Source organism: Toxotes jaculatrix, chromosome 3 (genome assembly GCF_017976425.1).
Source record: "Toxotes jaculatrix isolate fToxJac2 chromosome 3, fToxJac2.pri, whole genome shotgun sequence".
Lineage (NCBI taxonomy): Eukaryota > Metazoa > Chordata > Actinopteri > Toxotidae > Toxotes > Toxotes jaculatrix.
Window position 1 is genome coordinate 28,349,082 of NC_054396.1, and position 15,316 is coordinate 28,364,397.

General features: G+C 40.5%; 1 protein-coding gene across 1 annotated transcript in view; it reads right to left on the bottom strand.

Moving 5' to 3' along the window:
* The window catches only part of ptprt (protein tyrosine phosphatase receptor type T), a 216,002-nt gene that overhangs the window by 24,607 nt on the left and 176,079 nt on the right, over positions 1-15,316 (bottom strand). Inside the window, exons 20-28 of the mRNA XM_041033529.1 lie at positions 14,840-14,876; positions 14,248-14,345; positions 13,606-13,722; positions 8,210-8,364; positions 5,223-5,358; positions 2,909-3,058; positions 2,440-2,613; positions 2,121-2,252; positions 956-1,081 (exon numbers count right to left, since the gene is read on the bottom strand). Of these exons, the coding sequence (XP_040889463.1) occupies positions 956-1,081; positions 2,121-2,252; positions 2,440-2,613; positions 2,909-3,058; positions 5,223-5,358; positions 8,210-8,364; positions 13,606-13,722; positions 14,248-14,345; positions 14,840-14,876 (1,125 nt within the window). The remainder of the gene's footprint in view (positions 1-955; positions 1,082-2,120; positions 2,253-2,439; positions 2,614-2,908; positions 3,059-5,222; positions 5,359-8,209; positions 8,365-13,605; positions 13,723-14,247; positions 14,346-14,839; positions 14,877-15,316) is intronic.

Here is a 15,316-nt window from a genome sequence, read left to right on the forward strand (position 1 = left end):
AGTGTGTGACGTGCTGTTGTGGCAATGATATGAGCCATTTCACGCTAGACTGGTGATGTGTTTGAGAAGGAGAAAGAGAGAGAGCTAGAATATAGAGAGTAGATTAGTGGGGAGTTCACTAAGCACTAGAGGAGCATGCAGACAATAGGGCACTGCTAGGGTTGTACCGTCATGGATGGGTGATAAAATGAGATGAGAAGAGAGTAACAAGAGAAGGCAAGAGAGGAGAAAGGAAAGGGGAAAGGAGAGATGAAAGGGGAAGTGAAGAGAGAGCAAAGGTGGGAAAAGTAAGTAAAAAAAAAGGAAGTAGGAAAGGAGAAGAGAAGAGGAGGAAGAAGAAGATGAGGGGAAAGGAATCTTCAAACTGTTCTGTTGTGACTGCACCACCTCCTACTGCTCCACCATTTTCTCTTTGGAGAACTCACTAAACCAGGGCTCTGTTAGCCTGACTACCGTAGCCAGTTGCTTAGAGGCAAGGTAAAGGTCACATTAGAAGCAAAAGGCATTTTATGTGTTTCTATATCTTGTTCCTGTGTGTATTGTTCCACTTGTCTATTGTTGTATGTCAAATATAGGTCTAGAAATACATTTTTGAGTAAAAACTGAAACCATTTTATATTTCTAAATGTTGGGCAAGTGGTCAGCAGTCTGACTTGTAAACTATAAAATTAAGTCCATTAAGTTCCACACTTTTATGTGGAAAACCTTACACATAGGAAAGAACTCTAACTCTTTATTGAAATGTAATTGTAAAAGGATATTGCAGTGATATTCTTAACAGATAAAAGTAAGAATTATATAAAACTATTGTGGCTTAAAATGATCTCATTTAAAAGCCAGGTTCATAAAAAATAGGCACAGCCCTGATTATCTGCCTTTACCTAAGAATTCTCCAAATACCAAATACCAAACTAGTCTTACATGAAAAAAGTGAAAACCTTGAGTATGTGCATACCCTGGCCATGTTGCAGATCCTGAAGATTCGGTTGATGATGTCTTCATCAATGTCTGCTGATATGAACTCCACTTGAATGGGACCATAGCAACATGAACTCTTCTCTGGCCAGTACTGCATACATAACTAAAAGGACAGAGATACAGAAATACAGGGGGGAAGAGAAAGATGTAGTGAGTAAGAGGAAGACAGATAGAAAAAAGGTTTACCAGGTTTAATAGGGATATACTGTATATGGATTTCCTTTCAAATAGCGAAACAATAATCAGAAAGATGTTTTCACAGAACTCTGTATGAATCCCCCTCATTGATCACAAAGATTATCACCTCCATGGCCAAATGTAAATTCAATTTTATACTTCCACACTGAAGCCTGATAAAAGACTGATCTCCATGTGTATAATATAATAATAATCTATGCAGGATCTGAAATGAGATGAAACTGACTGCAGAAAAATAACACATGAAAACAGGACTCTGATTTTACCTAATTTTCCATTTGCTTTTTTTTTTCTCAATCAGATTTCATTCATAAAAATGCCAATTAACTCTGGTTAGAGATGAGATGAGGCAACTATAATTTTTCGATTACATGCTGCATGCTGTTGCTGCATTTTCCCTTCCTATACAACCTGATCAAGTTAAATGTTGACAAGGGACATGATAAGTATGCTTAACATGTGCAGCATGGTGTAGGCAGTAGAATTTGAGCAAGACACTATACTACTAAGTTTATATTAAATCATTGTAATCAAGAGGAACAAAGAGACTTATAATTTGAAATCAGTGTTAACCAAGTGGTAACCAATGTCACAATGGTGTATTGATTATTAATTTAGCATTTTAAACAAAGGATTTTGTAAGCTTATGAAATGCTGAATAACTGTATAAACTAGCAATCTATTTCTCTTCTGTCTGTTTTTAATTGTTTTGGGTCAGAGGTATGATTGTACAACACTTAAACCATCTCAGTTGTCAGGGTGCAAATCCAAGGACTGTTAATACACATTCACATTTATAAAATAGCCTCTGGGTGTGATGTTACAGTCAGTGTGTCAGCTCCTGGCTTTCTGCTGTCTGTTTTTTTTTTCTGAAACTAAATCAGACAGAAGCGGGGAAACCAGAGAGGGAATATGCGTGTATCTGTGAATGTTTTTCTTTGTACCTGCGCTGCGTCCATCTCATTGAGCATTACAATGGAAGAGCAGTTGTAGTCGAACACCAGCCTCCAGAAGTCGCCCATGGTGTTTGGCAAAGGATGTTGGGTAACAATGAAGGCCGCTGGCTGTTTGTGGCTCTGGAGTGTTGAGATGGACCAGAAATAAATAACAACGGCAAGCACGAGATAAACAGACAAGTGAACAAAACACTGCTGATCAGTCAAGGCATCACTGGACATGTTGAAAAAGAAATCTTCAAAAAATAGAAATTCAACAGTATAAAAGACAACACACATATATTCACAACCTGCAATATACACTCACATCCATTAATGCAGCATTGATGTAATTGGAGCTCTCTCCGTCCACAGATATGAGGAAAGGCAGGCATCGGTCTGCTGATAGGACGTCCATACTGCGGTTCTTGTCATGGTTCCTGGGTAGCAAACCCACGCTGCAGTCCTCTGGACGGACCCTGGGTGTCACTATGTTCAGAGTCTGATAGACAGAAAACTAGTTCATTAGTCCTACGTCAACTTTGCTCTTTAAAAAAATACTAATCAAGTGAGATAATAAAGCAAAGGACCTGCACAGTCATGTTACGGTGACTCATGGGAGGAAGTGAGTAATCAAAATGTTGTACTTAGACTTTATTTTAGTTTTAAAACTTTTTTTTTTGTTACGTTAGCTGTAGAAATACATTTAGGAAAGTTTGGATAAGTCTCTAATGAATGTAAGTCCAGTCAATATCCCCACAAATGACAACAGCAAGACTGTGTGTGTGCACGCCCACCTGGAACTCGTCTTTAATCTGGCTGGAGTTGGTCTGTGGGTCCAGTCTGCTGATGTTGTAGTAAATGGCTCTGAACTCACACACTGGTATGGCTGTGTTCCCACATAGACACGCCTCCAAGATGGCATCGTGAACAAACACATACTGCTCCTGCAACACGAGCAGAAGCAGATGATCAGAGAAATGCTAGAGTCAAAATCAGGTTTAGTCTGCGTGAACCAGCGTGTGGCGCCTGGACTTGACTGTAGTTTCTCACTGTGGCTGTAAGCGCTGACACATCTGGGACAGAGGACGCAGTTGTGCTAACCTGCATCTCCTGCCTTTTCAAGTCTCCAACAAACTCAAATATTCCACTGTGAACACAGTTTTCTTGTGGTTTGTGCATGTGAATTTATTATTTGTGCACTTGTGCTCTCTCAGCAGCCTGCAAGTGAATTAAAAGGGAATAGTGCTTTGCCCTTCAGTGTTTCTGTGCTCTGGATCAAGTGTGCTCTTTGTGCTCCATCCAACTAGCTCGCTTTTAAAAGCATCAGCTAACATGAACTACAGCAGCCACTGTGCATGCTAATTTACCACATTCTCTTTCTGTCACGCAGTTCTTCCAATTTATCCAGTGTTTTTTCACTTTTCATTTCTCTGTCTCCCATTTCTTTCACCGGCTTCCTCTCACTCTTATGTTTGTCTGCTGTCTCTTGCTTTTTCAATTTGCTTTTCACTTCATCGCTCACTTTGTCTCTTTGTCTCTGTCAAATGTTAATTGCTGCCCTTGGTGTGGAGAGGCGAGTTTTAAAAGCATCGCTGAAATGACCTCTCCTGGCCATTACCTACTCGAGTGACACACACACACACGCATGAAAATACACATGTATGCACAGAGGCACACACACACAAACCTACACAAAGACACAAGCACTCATTCATACATTTACACACACACACACACTTTCCCCTGTGCCTTTTAAAAGATTAATTGCTTTGTGTTGTGTGGAGCAGGATTATAATAGCATCAAGCAGCTTCAACACTGACACAAATTGCTCCCACACATATTCAAAAGGGAGGGCAGCGTACATTTAGCTTGGTTTCAAGAGGCATAAAAACACACATATGAGTGTGCGCACACAGTTACACACATACAACACCAGCTTTCATATCATTGCAGCCATGTGAAAACACTCCAATGCGTTGGCCTCAGTAACTTCTGAGCCTGGCACTTCTGAATCCCATTCACGAGTCAATTCCAGGCTCCGGGCTTGAGATGTCAGTCTGAAAATGAGGCTGTTTCTCTTTATTCCTGGTAAAGTTGACTTTTTGGAAATGCAAGGTTTTCATCACTGGCACAAATGGAATGCAGAGGCGGGATGGATTAGGTCGGCTTAAGGTAGCTTAGAGAAGAAATGAATACTTCTGTTCCAAAATGAAACATCCAACATCTGAAGACACAGACTCTAGAAAATGATTGATAGTGCAAAATAAGAACAAATTATGACACTGTGTAAAGGACAGTAAGTAACCCAAGTCCTCAGCTGACAAAAAGAACTTTTTAGGAAACAGATTATCTATGGTTTGGAGATGCTGATGCTAGTTAATTAATAGCTCAGTGAAGGCCCTGGTGAAAGTTAAGTAATGTTGGTCGGTGGTAAGTTTTGACAACTAACTAGTTGGGAAAGTAGCAATGTGAAGACAAACGTACTGTGTGTGTGTGTCTGTGTGTGTCACAATATACTCCTTACAAACACACACTGACACAAAGAATCTAATTCTGTGTGTGTTTGATTTAGACCGTTTGTGTGCATTCTCTACTAAAGTCTTCTATTATTCAGGGAATGTTTAATATTCATAGACTGATTGGGATGGATGGTATAAGACTGAAAGGAGCACTGAGACACTGGATCTCTTTTTACACGAACTACACGTAGACAGATGTAGATAGAATGCTACAAGCTATTGAAGCTAATTGAACATACTTCCTACATAAAACTTGCCTTTGGTGGAATATTTCTGGATGTAGGTGGAGTAAGCCAAAGTGTGAGAACCAAAATTTAAGGAGAAGCTTCTTGCTATAGAGCTTCTGAGTCTTATGGCCACTCCAATAACTGTTACTGGTGATTTCTTTCTACTTGAGCTGAGTTTTCATGCTCAGGAAAATCTAAGAGTAGATATGTTTTCATCCTTCCTGCAAAACTATGGTTGTCAAATAAAATAGTCTGTCTGAACCAGGTCAGGTGGACTCATTGACATCTGTGTGTTGGAATTTCCACTCTGCATGATATGCCTGAACCTGTATGTGGATGTATTTCGTATCTCAACACTCACCTCTGTCTGCACCATGTTGACTCGCTGTGATCTCAGCTCTCGGATGCAGTTGAAAATGTCCACCACACCTTCATTCTCTGCCATGTCCAACATGATGTCCACTGCGATGAAACATCCCGTCCTCCCTGCTCCGGCACTGCCGGGACAAATAAAACAATCACAAAGTTGCCACTACAGGCAGATGAACAACCATTTCATTACTGTAATACTTGTGATAATGCCGTCTGTAGCTCTGGAACAGTCTGAATTGCCACTGACAGTAAACTGTAAGTTTCTTACAGTTTAACTGTGAGTGACATTGTGTCGTATGACACTGTATATGATAGGAAACAACATTTTAAAACAATAAATCTGTCCCTTAACCATATTTATAGTATTCATTTGTGTATAAGACCCTTAATAGTACAAGAACATCATACAACATCCACCTTCATGAGAACAGCAGAAAGAACCCTAATCATTCTGCAAAGGTTCTTGAACATGTTGTTTTCAGTGTTCTATCAGACAACAAATGCTTTTTTTTCTGGTCAGAACAGTCAGTCCGACAGAGAATCTGATGCCTAAATACACATCAAGTGTAAGAGGAGGGTGGAGTCTGTGTGTGTGTGTGGACACACATGCACTTGCACACAGAGACTTTAATACCCCATGTCAGGTGTTAAGGTGACACATCTTGAACAGTAAAGCCTAGAGGGAAGAGACGGATGGAGGTACAGATGAGCACATGGATGGATGGATTGAATGAGCAAGGGAGAGGAGGGGAGGGGGGAGAGGGAACAGTGGGAAGAGGTTAGTGATTGGGAGTCACAGAAGTGGTCGTCACAGGGGAGAGATCAAGGGAGGAAAGGAGGCATGGATGGAGGGAAGGAGAGGGAAGTGAGAGGATGAGGTATGGAGGGATGGGGAGAGGGAGGGGAGAAACCTATCTTTCATTTTGCAAGCCCTCTGACAGCTCCCATAGACAACTAGAAAGAGGGAGAGAGCAGAAACAGAAGAGAAAAGAGAGAGATAAGACGAGAGAGAGAAGGAAAGATAGAAAGGAGAAAGAGAGAGGAAAGGAGGGAGTGCCTCAGCAGATTACCTGTCAACCTCTGTGATTAATGTTGAGACCAGAATACTGCCGGGCCTCTCTGTGTGTGCATGTGTGTATGTGTGTGTTTGAAAGCCTCATGACACAGGCCAACAGCATCAGAGTGCCCCCGGAAATTGGAAGTGACTGCCATAACTTCCTCTCTGTCTGTCCACATACTTTTACTATAGCTGCCTGTTTACATGACTGCTCGCCTCGTCTGTCTGTCCACAGCTCTCCACTCTGTCTGCGTGTATACTTCTTTTATCATCGAACTGCCTGTCTGTCTTCTGCATTTTTTCACATTTCTAAAAACTAAGTTGACTGTTGACTTGAGGAGAAGTTGTGTACGACCAAGAGTTAAAAGTTGTATGAAAGCTTGTTAGTTCCACAAGGAATATTTTACTACTACTACTTCAGAAGGAGAAAGGAAGGAGAGGGAGAAAACAAAACGTTGTAAAGAAAACATACAGTTTGCTTCAGATATTGTGTACAGTAATACACATGGTTAATCTGCAGAAACATGCAAAAAAATGTAAAGATAAAAAGCAGAACAAGGTATATCCCTTTAAAACTGTTCAACTAAAGGTGCATTTGTGACTAGGGATGGTCCTTTGTCTCTACCATGCGCTAACCATGGCAGGGTCAGGAGTTTAATTCCCTCCGTGGCCACCCATTCAAAGCTATTTGTTGTATTAAGGTGGACCACCAAATGGAATACATTAATTATAAATGCTCGTGCCAATATGAGGAATCCACTCCAAACCTTTTTTTCATAGCTTGTCAGAGTGCTGACCTTTCAAAGCCTGTGCCTGCTGAAAACTTGGCCCCAGAGTTGAACTGTTACGTCCCATAAAGAACAGAACATGGAGGTTAAATATACTGTCGCCGTGGGAATCTTAAAACTGTCACCTTTTTTTTCTTCCTCTATTGCTGATAGATGATGGTGATGTTGGGATGAAAGTGGGGTGGGAGGTGAATTTCTTTTTCTTCTGTTGCCTACCACTTAAAGGTTACTCTCAATCTAATTTATGGACAAGGAACATTGGTGTGTGTGTGATTATACTGGTACTGATAACCTGTTATATTGTGTTATCTGAGGAGGAACGAGGTAAGAGAGAAAAAGAGAGTAGGAGGACAGGCTGACAGTGAAACAAAGAAGGAGATTTTCAGGCTGTTATCAGGTTAAATCTTCCAGCTGATTGTGGGCTACTTTGATTACAGAACGACATCGATGGATGTGTCTTCTGATTTATTTCAGATTTCAAAAGATATGCAAACAGATATTGCATTTAAAATGCACTTAACAAATGTGAATTAAATGGTAATTTATTTGGTGGGTATGATCATCGTGTCATAGAGTGAAATTTTCACCACTGATCTTATTTTTATTTCTTGCATATCATTTTGACCTGCCTCAGTTCTCTGTATTTTTGTCTGCTATTCTCTGTAGGGATTAAAGTGATGGTGAACTTTATGGACTAACCAAGAAATCCCAAACTAAACATTACTTATTGTAATGTTTTTTATTTTTTATTAAAAAATAATTGTGAAGGACAGACTTGGAGGTTATGAATAAGTTCTGTACATGTGTGAGTGTGATGGTGGGTGGTTACAGTGTCAATAATATGCTTTGAAATAATCATCAAAATATGAAATATATTGAAAAGTGAAAGTGGCCCCATTTCATACACAAACACTATGTTTTTTTTTTTTTATACTCCACTTTATACAAGCCCTGCAAAACCCTGTACTCTAAACCACACCGGTGAAAGGAAAGAGCCAAGAGCTGTACAACTGAGTGGATGTGTTTGTTTGTCCTTGTCTGGTCTCAGCCACTGACCAGCAGCATCAGGGAATTAAGTTTATCTTCGGTACAAAACCTTGGTGTCCTTTAAGTGCGTGTCTGTGTTCTTACCTGCAGTGTGCCACTATGGGCCCGGCATCTGGTGGATTGAGGAACTTGACCTGTCGTATGAAGCCCAGCAGTCCGGTGGCGTAACAGGGAACGCCATGGTCTGGCCAGCTGGTGAAATGAAATTGACGGAGTTCGCGGATCTCATGATGACCCTTCTGAGAAACACACACAGGGAAAGGGGCATATTTTACAACGGTGATTCGAGGAAAAGTTTCTGGTTCTTCGTGAAAAGTGGCAGCCATTTTATCTCTTAAAGATGATAAATACATGGATCTGACAAATCTTGTCATGGCCCTTTTGGGGGAGACTGACAAGGAGACATGGTTCAGCAGCCTAATTTACAGCAGGGATTTCAGGAATCTAGGGGCCATGCAGCCTCTTTGGCTTCAGATGGAAAATAAATCGATCTCATGGATGTCAAGATGGCACTTGGGCCACTTCTGGGATTGAGAGACAGGAAGACTTATCGTGGCTCATTTGCCTAATTTACAGGGGAGATTTGAGGAAACTGATGGCCATTTTGGCTCCACCAAAAAGATTAATTGATTTCACAAATCTCATGATGGCCCTTTTGGGAAAGACTTACAGGAGGAAATGTCATGGTTCGGTTCAGCTGCCTGATTTACAAGGATTTTAGATGTCTAACAGTCATTTTGGCTCCATTCTGTATGAATTAAGATGTCACAACTACTTAAAGACATTAGAAAGAATCAAAATAGTGTTTTCTTGCAACTCAGAGACTTGAACAAAATAGAAGAGGGAATATACATTAATTAAACAAATAAAGTTTCTTAGAAAAGTATTGATTGTTTGACGTACAAAAAGACTTTCATTTCAGCAGTGAAGACAAAGTCCCTGCTGGCCTGGAAAGAAGGATTTTTAAAGGCTTAGATAAAAAAAATAAATTGGACTCCACTATGGTGCTCCCTCCAAAGAGATACAGAAGGAGACAGTGTGGTGCATAACAATAGAGATTATAGGAAAATGAAATGGCAGTGGGCATCCATTGTGGCTCTCTGATAGTATCTTGACATTTTAATGATGGACTCTCTAGAAACACAAAGGGCTGGTAAATACTTTACTGTCTAACAATGAGGATATTAAGAAAGTAAAGATGCCATTCTGATGCTTAATAGATAGCAGTTAAACTTCAGATCACAGTGCCTTCCTGGCACACGGACATAATGTTTAAAATTGTGTTGTGCAGCATTTCCTGCTTCGCTGATGAAACAAAAAGACTTTAATTCTGGATCACAGTATAGATGTTGCCATTCATGGCTGGAAGTCAGACATTTCAAAGCTGTAATTATAAGAATCTTTGGTTGGACATCACACACCTTCAACTAAGCCCCTAGGTACTTTTGGACCTGTCAACAGAAACTGCATAACTCTGACAGTGTGTGACAGCGTGTGCCACCTTGTTGAAGTCAGATAACTGCACCTCGGTTGAGAGGTCTTGCTTCTAGCTCCTACTCTGAATTCTGACCTGTATCTCCGGGCATCCAGCCACTTCTCTCCTCATGGGATGCAGAAATTTCCTAACTTTCTGACAGCTCCAAAATGCAGCATAAGATATGTATGACCCTTTCTTCAGCTTCCAGCGATTACATTTCTCTCCACAACACTTCAGGCTTCTGCTTTAATAATTCAAACCAATGGATTCCATTATACTGTTCTAAACTTAACAGATCTTAAATGTAGAGAGCCATGTCCTCCTCAGTTCAGTTTACTCTCTAAGAATAGAACTGGGAGGAAACTGTTGTTTCCCATTCTGCTCTGGTATAGACAAGGTTGCAGTGAAATGTTTGCTTTGGCTGAGCGCCTTATGATAACTTGAGAAGCAGGGATAACAGAGATGTGAAAGGGGTAGAGGTCAAGAAACAGAGACTGTGAGTGGGAAGGAGCAGAGGTAAAAGAAGTAGGTAAGAGTGGGTAAAGGAGTGAGAGATAAAGGACGAAGATACAGATGTGACAAAGAAAAATGAGAAAAGGAAAGATAGAAGAGAGGATAGAGAGAGAGAGATAAACAGACATACAAAGAGAGATGGAGAGGCAGGGAGGCAGACAGGAGAAAAATAAAACCCAGAAAACCACAAGGTGATTTGATAACTTGGCTTCCCATTGATTTGCTCCCTTGTGATGTTGAAATTACTTCTCTAAATCGATAGATGGCCGTCCAACACAGCCAGGCCCTCAAATCTATGAGTGGTTGGTAAAAAAAAAACAAAAACACCAAAAGTATCAACAACATTAAGGCGCATGACATGTTGAAAATAGATGATGAGGATGTGGAAACACTGTAAAACCTCATTTCACTGTGAAAAAAGAGAACAGTCTCTTCAGTCTCTTCTTTAAAATGTTCACTTCTAATGGATGAGTGACAAATAATATAGTTTATTGTTCTGCAGTAAACCTTCTTTCTCAAAATGCAGAACTTTTGGTTTTAAAAGAAAGAGCCAGACATGGGGGGGCAGTTCTGTTACAAGTCCCCATGTGCAGAAAATGTTTATTGTTTTAGTCTTAAAGCTGCTGGCTGGTATCTACAATTTTTAAATGTATGTTATACAGACAGGTTTAAGCTTTTTTGACTACTTGTCAGAGGGGTTTGTTTTTATGTGAGCATCCAAGAATTAGAGCTCCTCACCTGTATCTGCATAATTTTATGCACTGCACTGCCACATGATTGGCTGATTGAACAGCTGCATGAACAAACAGCTGTACAGGTGTTCCTAATTCAGTGTAGTGTTATTTTTGACTTGGGGCTCTAGAACATTTTGTAAGCAATGAATGAGCAAAGGGTTCAGCAGCTTCTTCAAGGTCACTCTGACAAAGTGCAGAGCTTCTCTCTCAGGTGGAAGCTGAAGCTGGGATCTTGTAGTTATGGTTTCTGGGCTCTTTAACCACAAGTGCAGCTTGACATTTGTTGGATTCTGTATTGTGGAAACAGTGGACCAACCACACCTTCTAGTTTCCACTAGAGCTCCGACTGAAGATATTTCATGTGAAAGCCTCCTTCAGTTTGTGGGATATAATACAGGTATTAATCCTATGACCAGTAGGGCAGATCCAGGTTAAATGATGACATGGAGTCCCCCTGTCATCTCAGCTGACCACAGAAAGGGAGGCGATGGCTTTTTTGGTGTAGACAAATGGTGTTTCAGCCTCCCTCTTTGTTCCTGTCCTGTACAGTTTGGTCTCCGCTGTGGCACGGAGTTGTTTGGTTTCTCCAGATCCGAGCGCCATAGACCAGATTACTCTTCAGCTGTTTTGGATGCCGTCCATCGGAGGAGCTAAGCCCTATTTATTGTTGGGTTATAAAATTACTGAGAAACTGTGTTTAGTACAAATTCTTTAAAAATTCTCTTACCCTTCAGCTACACATGGGACTACAAGGCTGTGATTTGTTTTCTGTGCCAACTGCTTGTCCGCTGGGTGATCTTGGTTGACCTGCTTTCAGTTTAACCAAATCTGGATAAAATCAGATAAGGATACTCACTGGATTTCAGGCTCATTTTTCTCTAACCTTGGATCTAGTGTAAGTGGATATGGCTTTAACCAGTTGTTGGAAAGTTAAGATTATCCGCAATTTGTGTTAATGAGTATTGTATGATTCAAAATGGAGACACTGCTCTGAGTGAGTGGATTTTCTGTTCAATGAGTTTGTGCTGTGTTTAAAGGAAATCCCAATTTCCCAGATACAATGAACATTTCAGAAAGAATGAATTGGCTGGTGAGCAGAGACTCGCTAAACCTACGTCCACGTGTTAACCTTCTCCTCCACAACTACTCTGTTTTACTGACTCTGACCCTCAGATATGTCTTTTGTGATCTGCTGGTTGTATCTCTCTCTCTCTCTCTCTCTCTCTCTCTTTCTCTCTCTCTCTCTCTCTCTCTGTCACACACACACACACACACATTTCTTCTCTTCCTTTAAGTCTCACTCTGTCACCCTGTCTTTCTCAGTGCTTGGTTAATCTCATTGGATGTGCCATTAATAAACCTTTTCATTAAGATCCTGTTCTCATTATTCACTGCAATTAAAGCTATTAAACTGTGGTGCAGAGCCTGTATACTCGCTGCCTCTCTATCTTGCTTTCTCTTTGTTCTTCACACTCACTAGCAGACAAATAAAACAGTCACAGAACCTACTGGAGTTTAAAGATGGTGAATTTTGTATTAGTGTGTGTCTCTGGTGTGTATTTTATGCATTAATGCATACTGCGAAATGACAGGCATTTCAAAATCAGCTTTCCTTTGAATTTTAGAGTACTTGTGCACACACACAAATACACACACAGAGGTGGTATGGATTAATGGCTTGCTAAATGAGCTGACAGCGAGGACTTGAAGACACGTCTTCATAAGCTGCTTTCGCACGAGTGAAGGGGAAAGGGAATACAGGACAGAGGGGAAAAGAGAGAGAGTCATAGAAAGAGCAAGAAAAAAGCACAAGACAGCAGGAAGGAAAGAGCAAGATTTTAGTTACTACAGGTGTATATTAATAAACGTATTATAATTTTCTACATGATTTTAATAATTAGAAACTATGGTGAAGCACTACCATTGATTGCTGATGTTGTCAGATTGTGACCTCCTCCAGGACAAAAATGAGGCCTTCCCATACCCCCTCTGTAACCAAATCTATGCCCTTGATTCTTAAATAAATATTCATCAAAGCAGGATCTGAATGGAGTAATTACTTAAACACAGACACTGAAGTAAAATGAAGGGAAATAACAAAGAAACAATGAATGTAACATGGCAAAGAAAATCAGTGGAAAAAAGAGAAGAGACTCAGAAGAACATGTAACACAGTAGTTTGGAAAATCAAGGATTTGAATCAGAGCCTTTTTTGCTTGTTGTGAAGTGTGTTTCCGCTGTTTTTCCATTCACTGTGGAGAACTTCACCACAACAACGACGGTAGATTCTTCCGCTTTCACTCGTCTTTTCTCCTCTCAAATCCCTGCTGCCTGATTACAAGGGCCCCAATTATGCTTTCAAGCCTCCTCTTAAAGAGCGAGGAACAAACAAATAACCCTGCTCGCTCGCCTCAAATCCCCAGTAACACATTGGCTGTAATGGTAATCCAGATTTTGAGTTTACAAAAAATGAAACTGATAAATAACAAGCAACAACAAGAGTAACTGAGCAGTTCGAGGACATGAGGGGGTTCAAATCCCATGTGAGGTCTTAAAATATTTTTTAAACCAGAATTACATCTCATTGATAAAACACCATGCATTGTGTATTATTATTATTATTATTATTATTATTGCTGTTGTTGTATTATTTCAGATTGTTGGAATCTCCTTGACTTATTGGGTTAAGAATCCCTGTATTCTGGAGGAATACATTAAAAATTCAGGTTCTTTGTTGATGATGTTTACTTGTTTACCTTTTGCACGGTGAATGTCCTTATGACGTATTCTGCCAGTGGTTCAGTTTCTATCAGGGTCACCTTGATGTCTCCGTACACCTCTGTCTCATCAGGCCAGTAACGCACACACTTCACCTGGAAAAGACAGTTTACAGTCACGCTGTGTATTTAAATATGTATTACATGTCAGATGAAGTGGAGGTTAAGATGATCGACATGATTAATATAATAATATCAAAGTTTGTTTTGCTTCCTCTGAATTATAAATGGCTACTTAGAAAAGATTAATTATTTGACAATTGAAGGATATTGATTCAAAATGTCCAGATAACACTGTAAAGTAATTCATAAGCTCCCACGAAAGACATCCCAGGGCTAAAGGGAAGAGGTCTTGATGGATGGGTGGGAGTACAGTGTCCGACTACACAGGAGACCAGGGTTTGTGTCTCTTACCCCACCAACAGCCGGTGCCGTTTTTCCTTGTTTACATAATTTGAAATAATTGGGTTAATGGTTATCTGTCTGGTTACTGACATATATGTAGACAATATATTTTAATATTTAGGTATAAGGACTTGTTGAGCAGTTTCATGCTCTAATACGCGTTCATGTTTCTGCACATACACACACGTTTTGTAATCCCTTGAACGATGAACTCACCCTGCCCACCTCCACCAGGTTGGTAACCATGACGATAGAGGCCGAGTTTTCCTGCCAGACCATCCTCCAGAAATCCCTCACTGTCTCCTGCATGGGCCCTGACACACACACACACACACACACACACACACACACACACACACACACACACGAATTCGAGATATGAACATATTGACACATGCAAACAGAGCACATGCACACACTCAGTCACTACAACTTCATGTAAAAATGCATCAGCACTGATAGAACAAACTTGCACAAACACACACATAAAACACAGACACATGAACAGGGCAACACACGTGCACTCACACACACTCACACGCACTCAAACACTATCAATCCCAGATAGTGGTTCGGGGGTTTGAGGTAATGGGGTCTTAAATTTGTCAGGGGGATTTTATACGGCGGTTTAGATTTAGGAGGTTGTGGTAATAGCCTTCCAGTCCGAAAGGACGACATTTACCAGGTGGCTGCTATACACACACACACACAGGCACTTGCATAGAGTCACACATACACATTTGTATCTGCACAAATGTGGAATCACACATAGTCCTCTCACACACACTCATCACATCAGTTTAATTACCTTGTGTGGCGATGTAATGTCTGGGTCTATGGTACCCCTGTGAGACAGGAAAAAAAAGAGAGGCTCTTCATACCTTAGTCATCTCCATCTTTCCTCCCCATACTCTCACCTTTCCCCTCATTTTCTCTATTTTTAGTACGTTAGTTTTCTTGCATTCTTTCTGTCTTTGTTCTTTCACCTCCTCCTCCTCCCTTTATATATGTATTCTGTCTCTTTGTACCATTTTACTTCTTCCTTTTCTACATCTGTTGGTCTCTCTTGCTTGTTTTTCTTGCACCTTTTTAATCCATCTTTTTCTTCCCTCTTCCCAATTCTTCTTTCTGTTTTGATAATCCTCCCCTTTCTCCAGCTAGAAATGAATCCTCACTCTTTTCCTTTTTAAATTCTCTCCTCCTCAATCCTTTCCTTCTTACACCCCTTCAATCAATTTCCCCATCCCTTTCTGTCTTCCTTCCTTTCCTCTCCTTACTTCTTCCT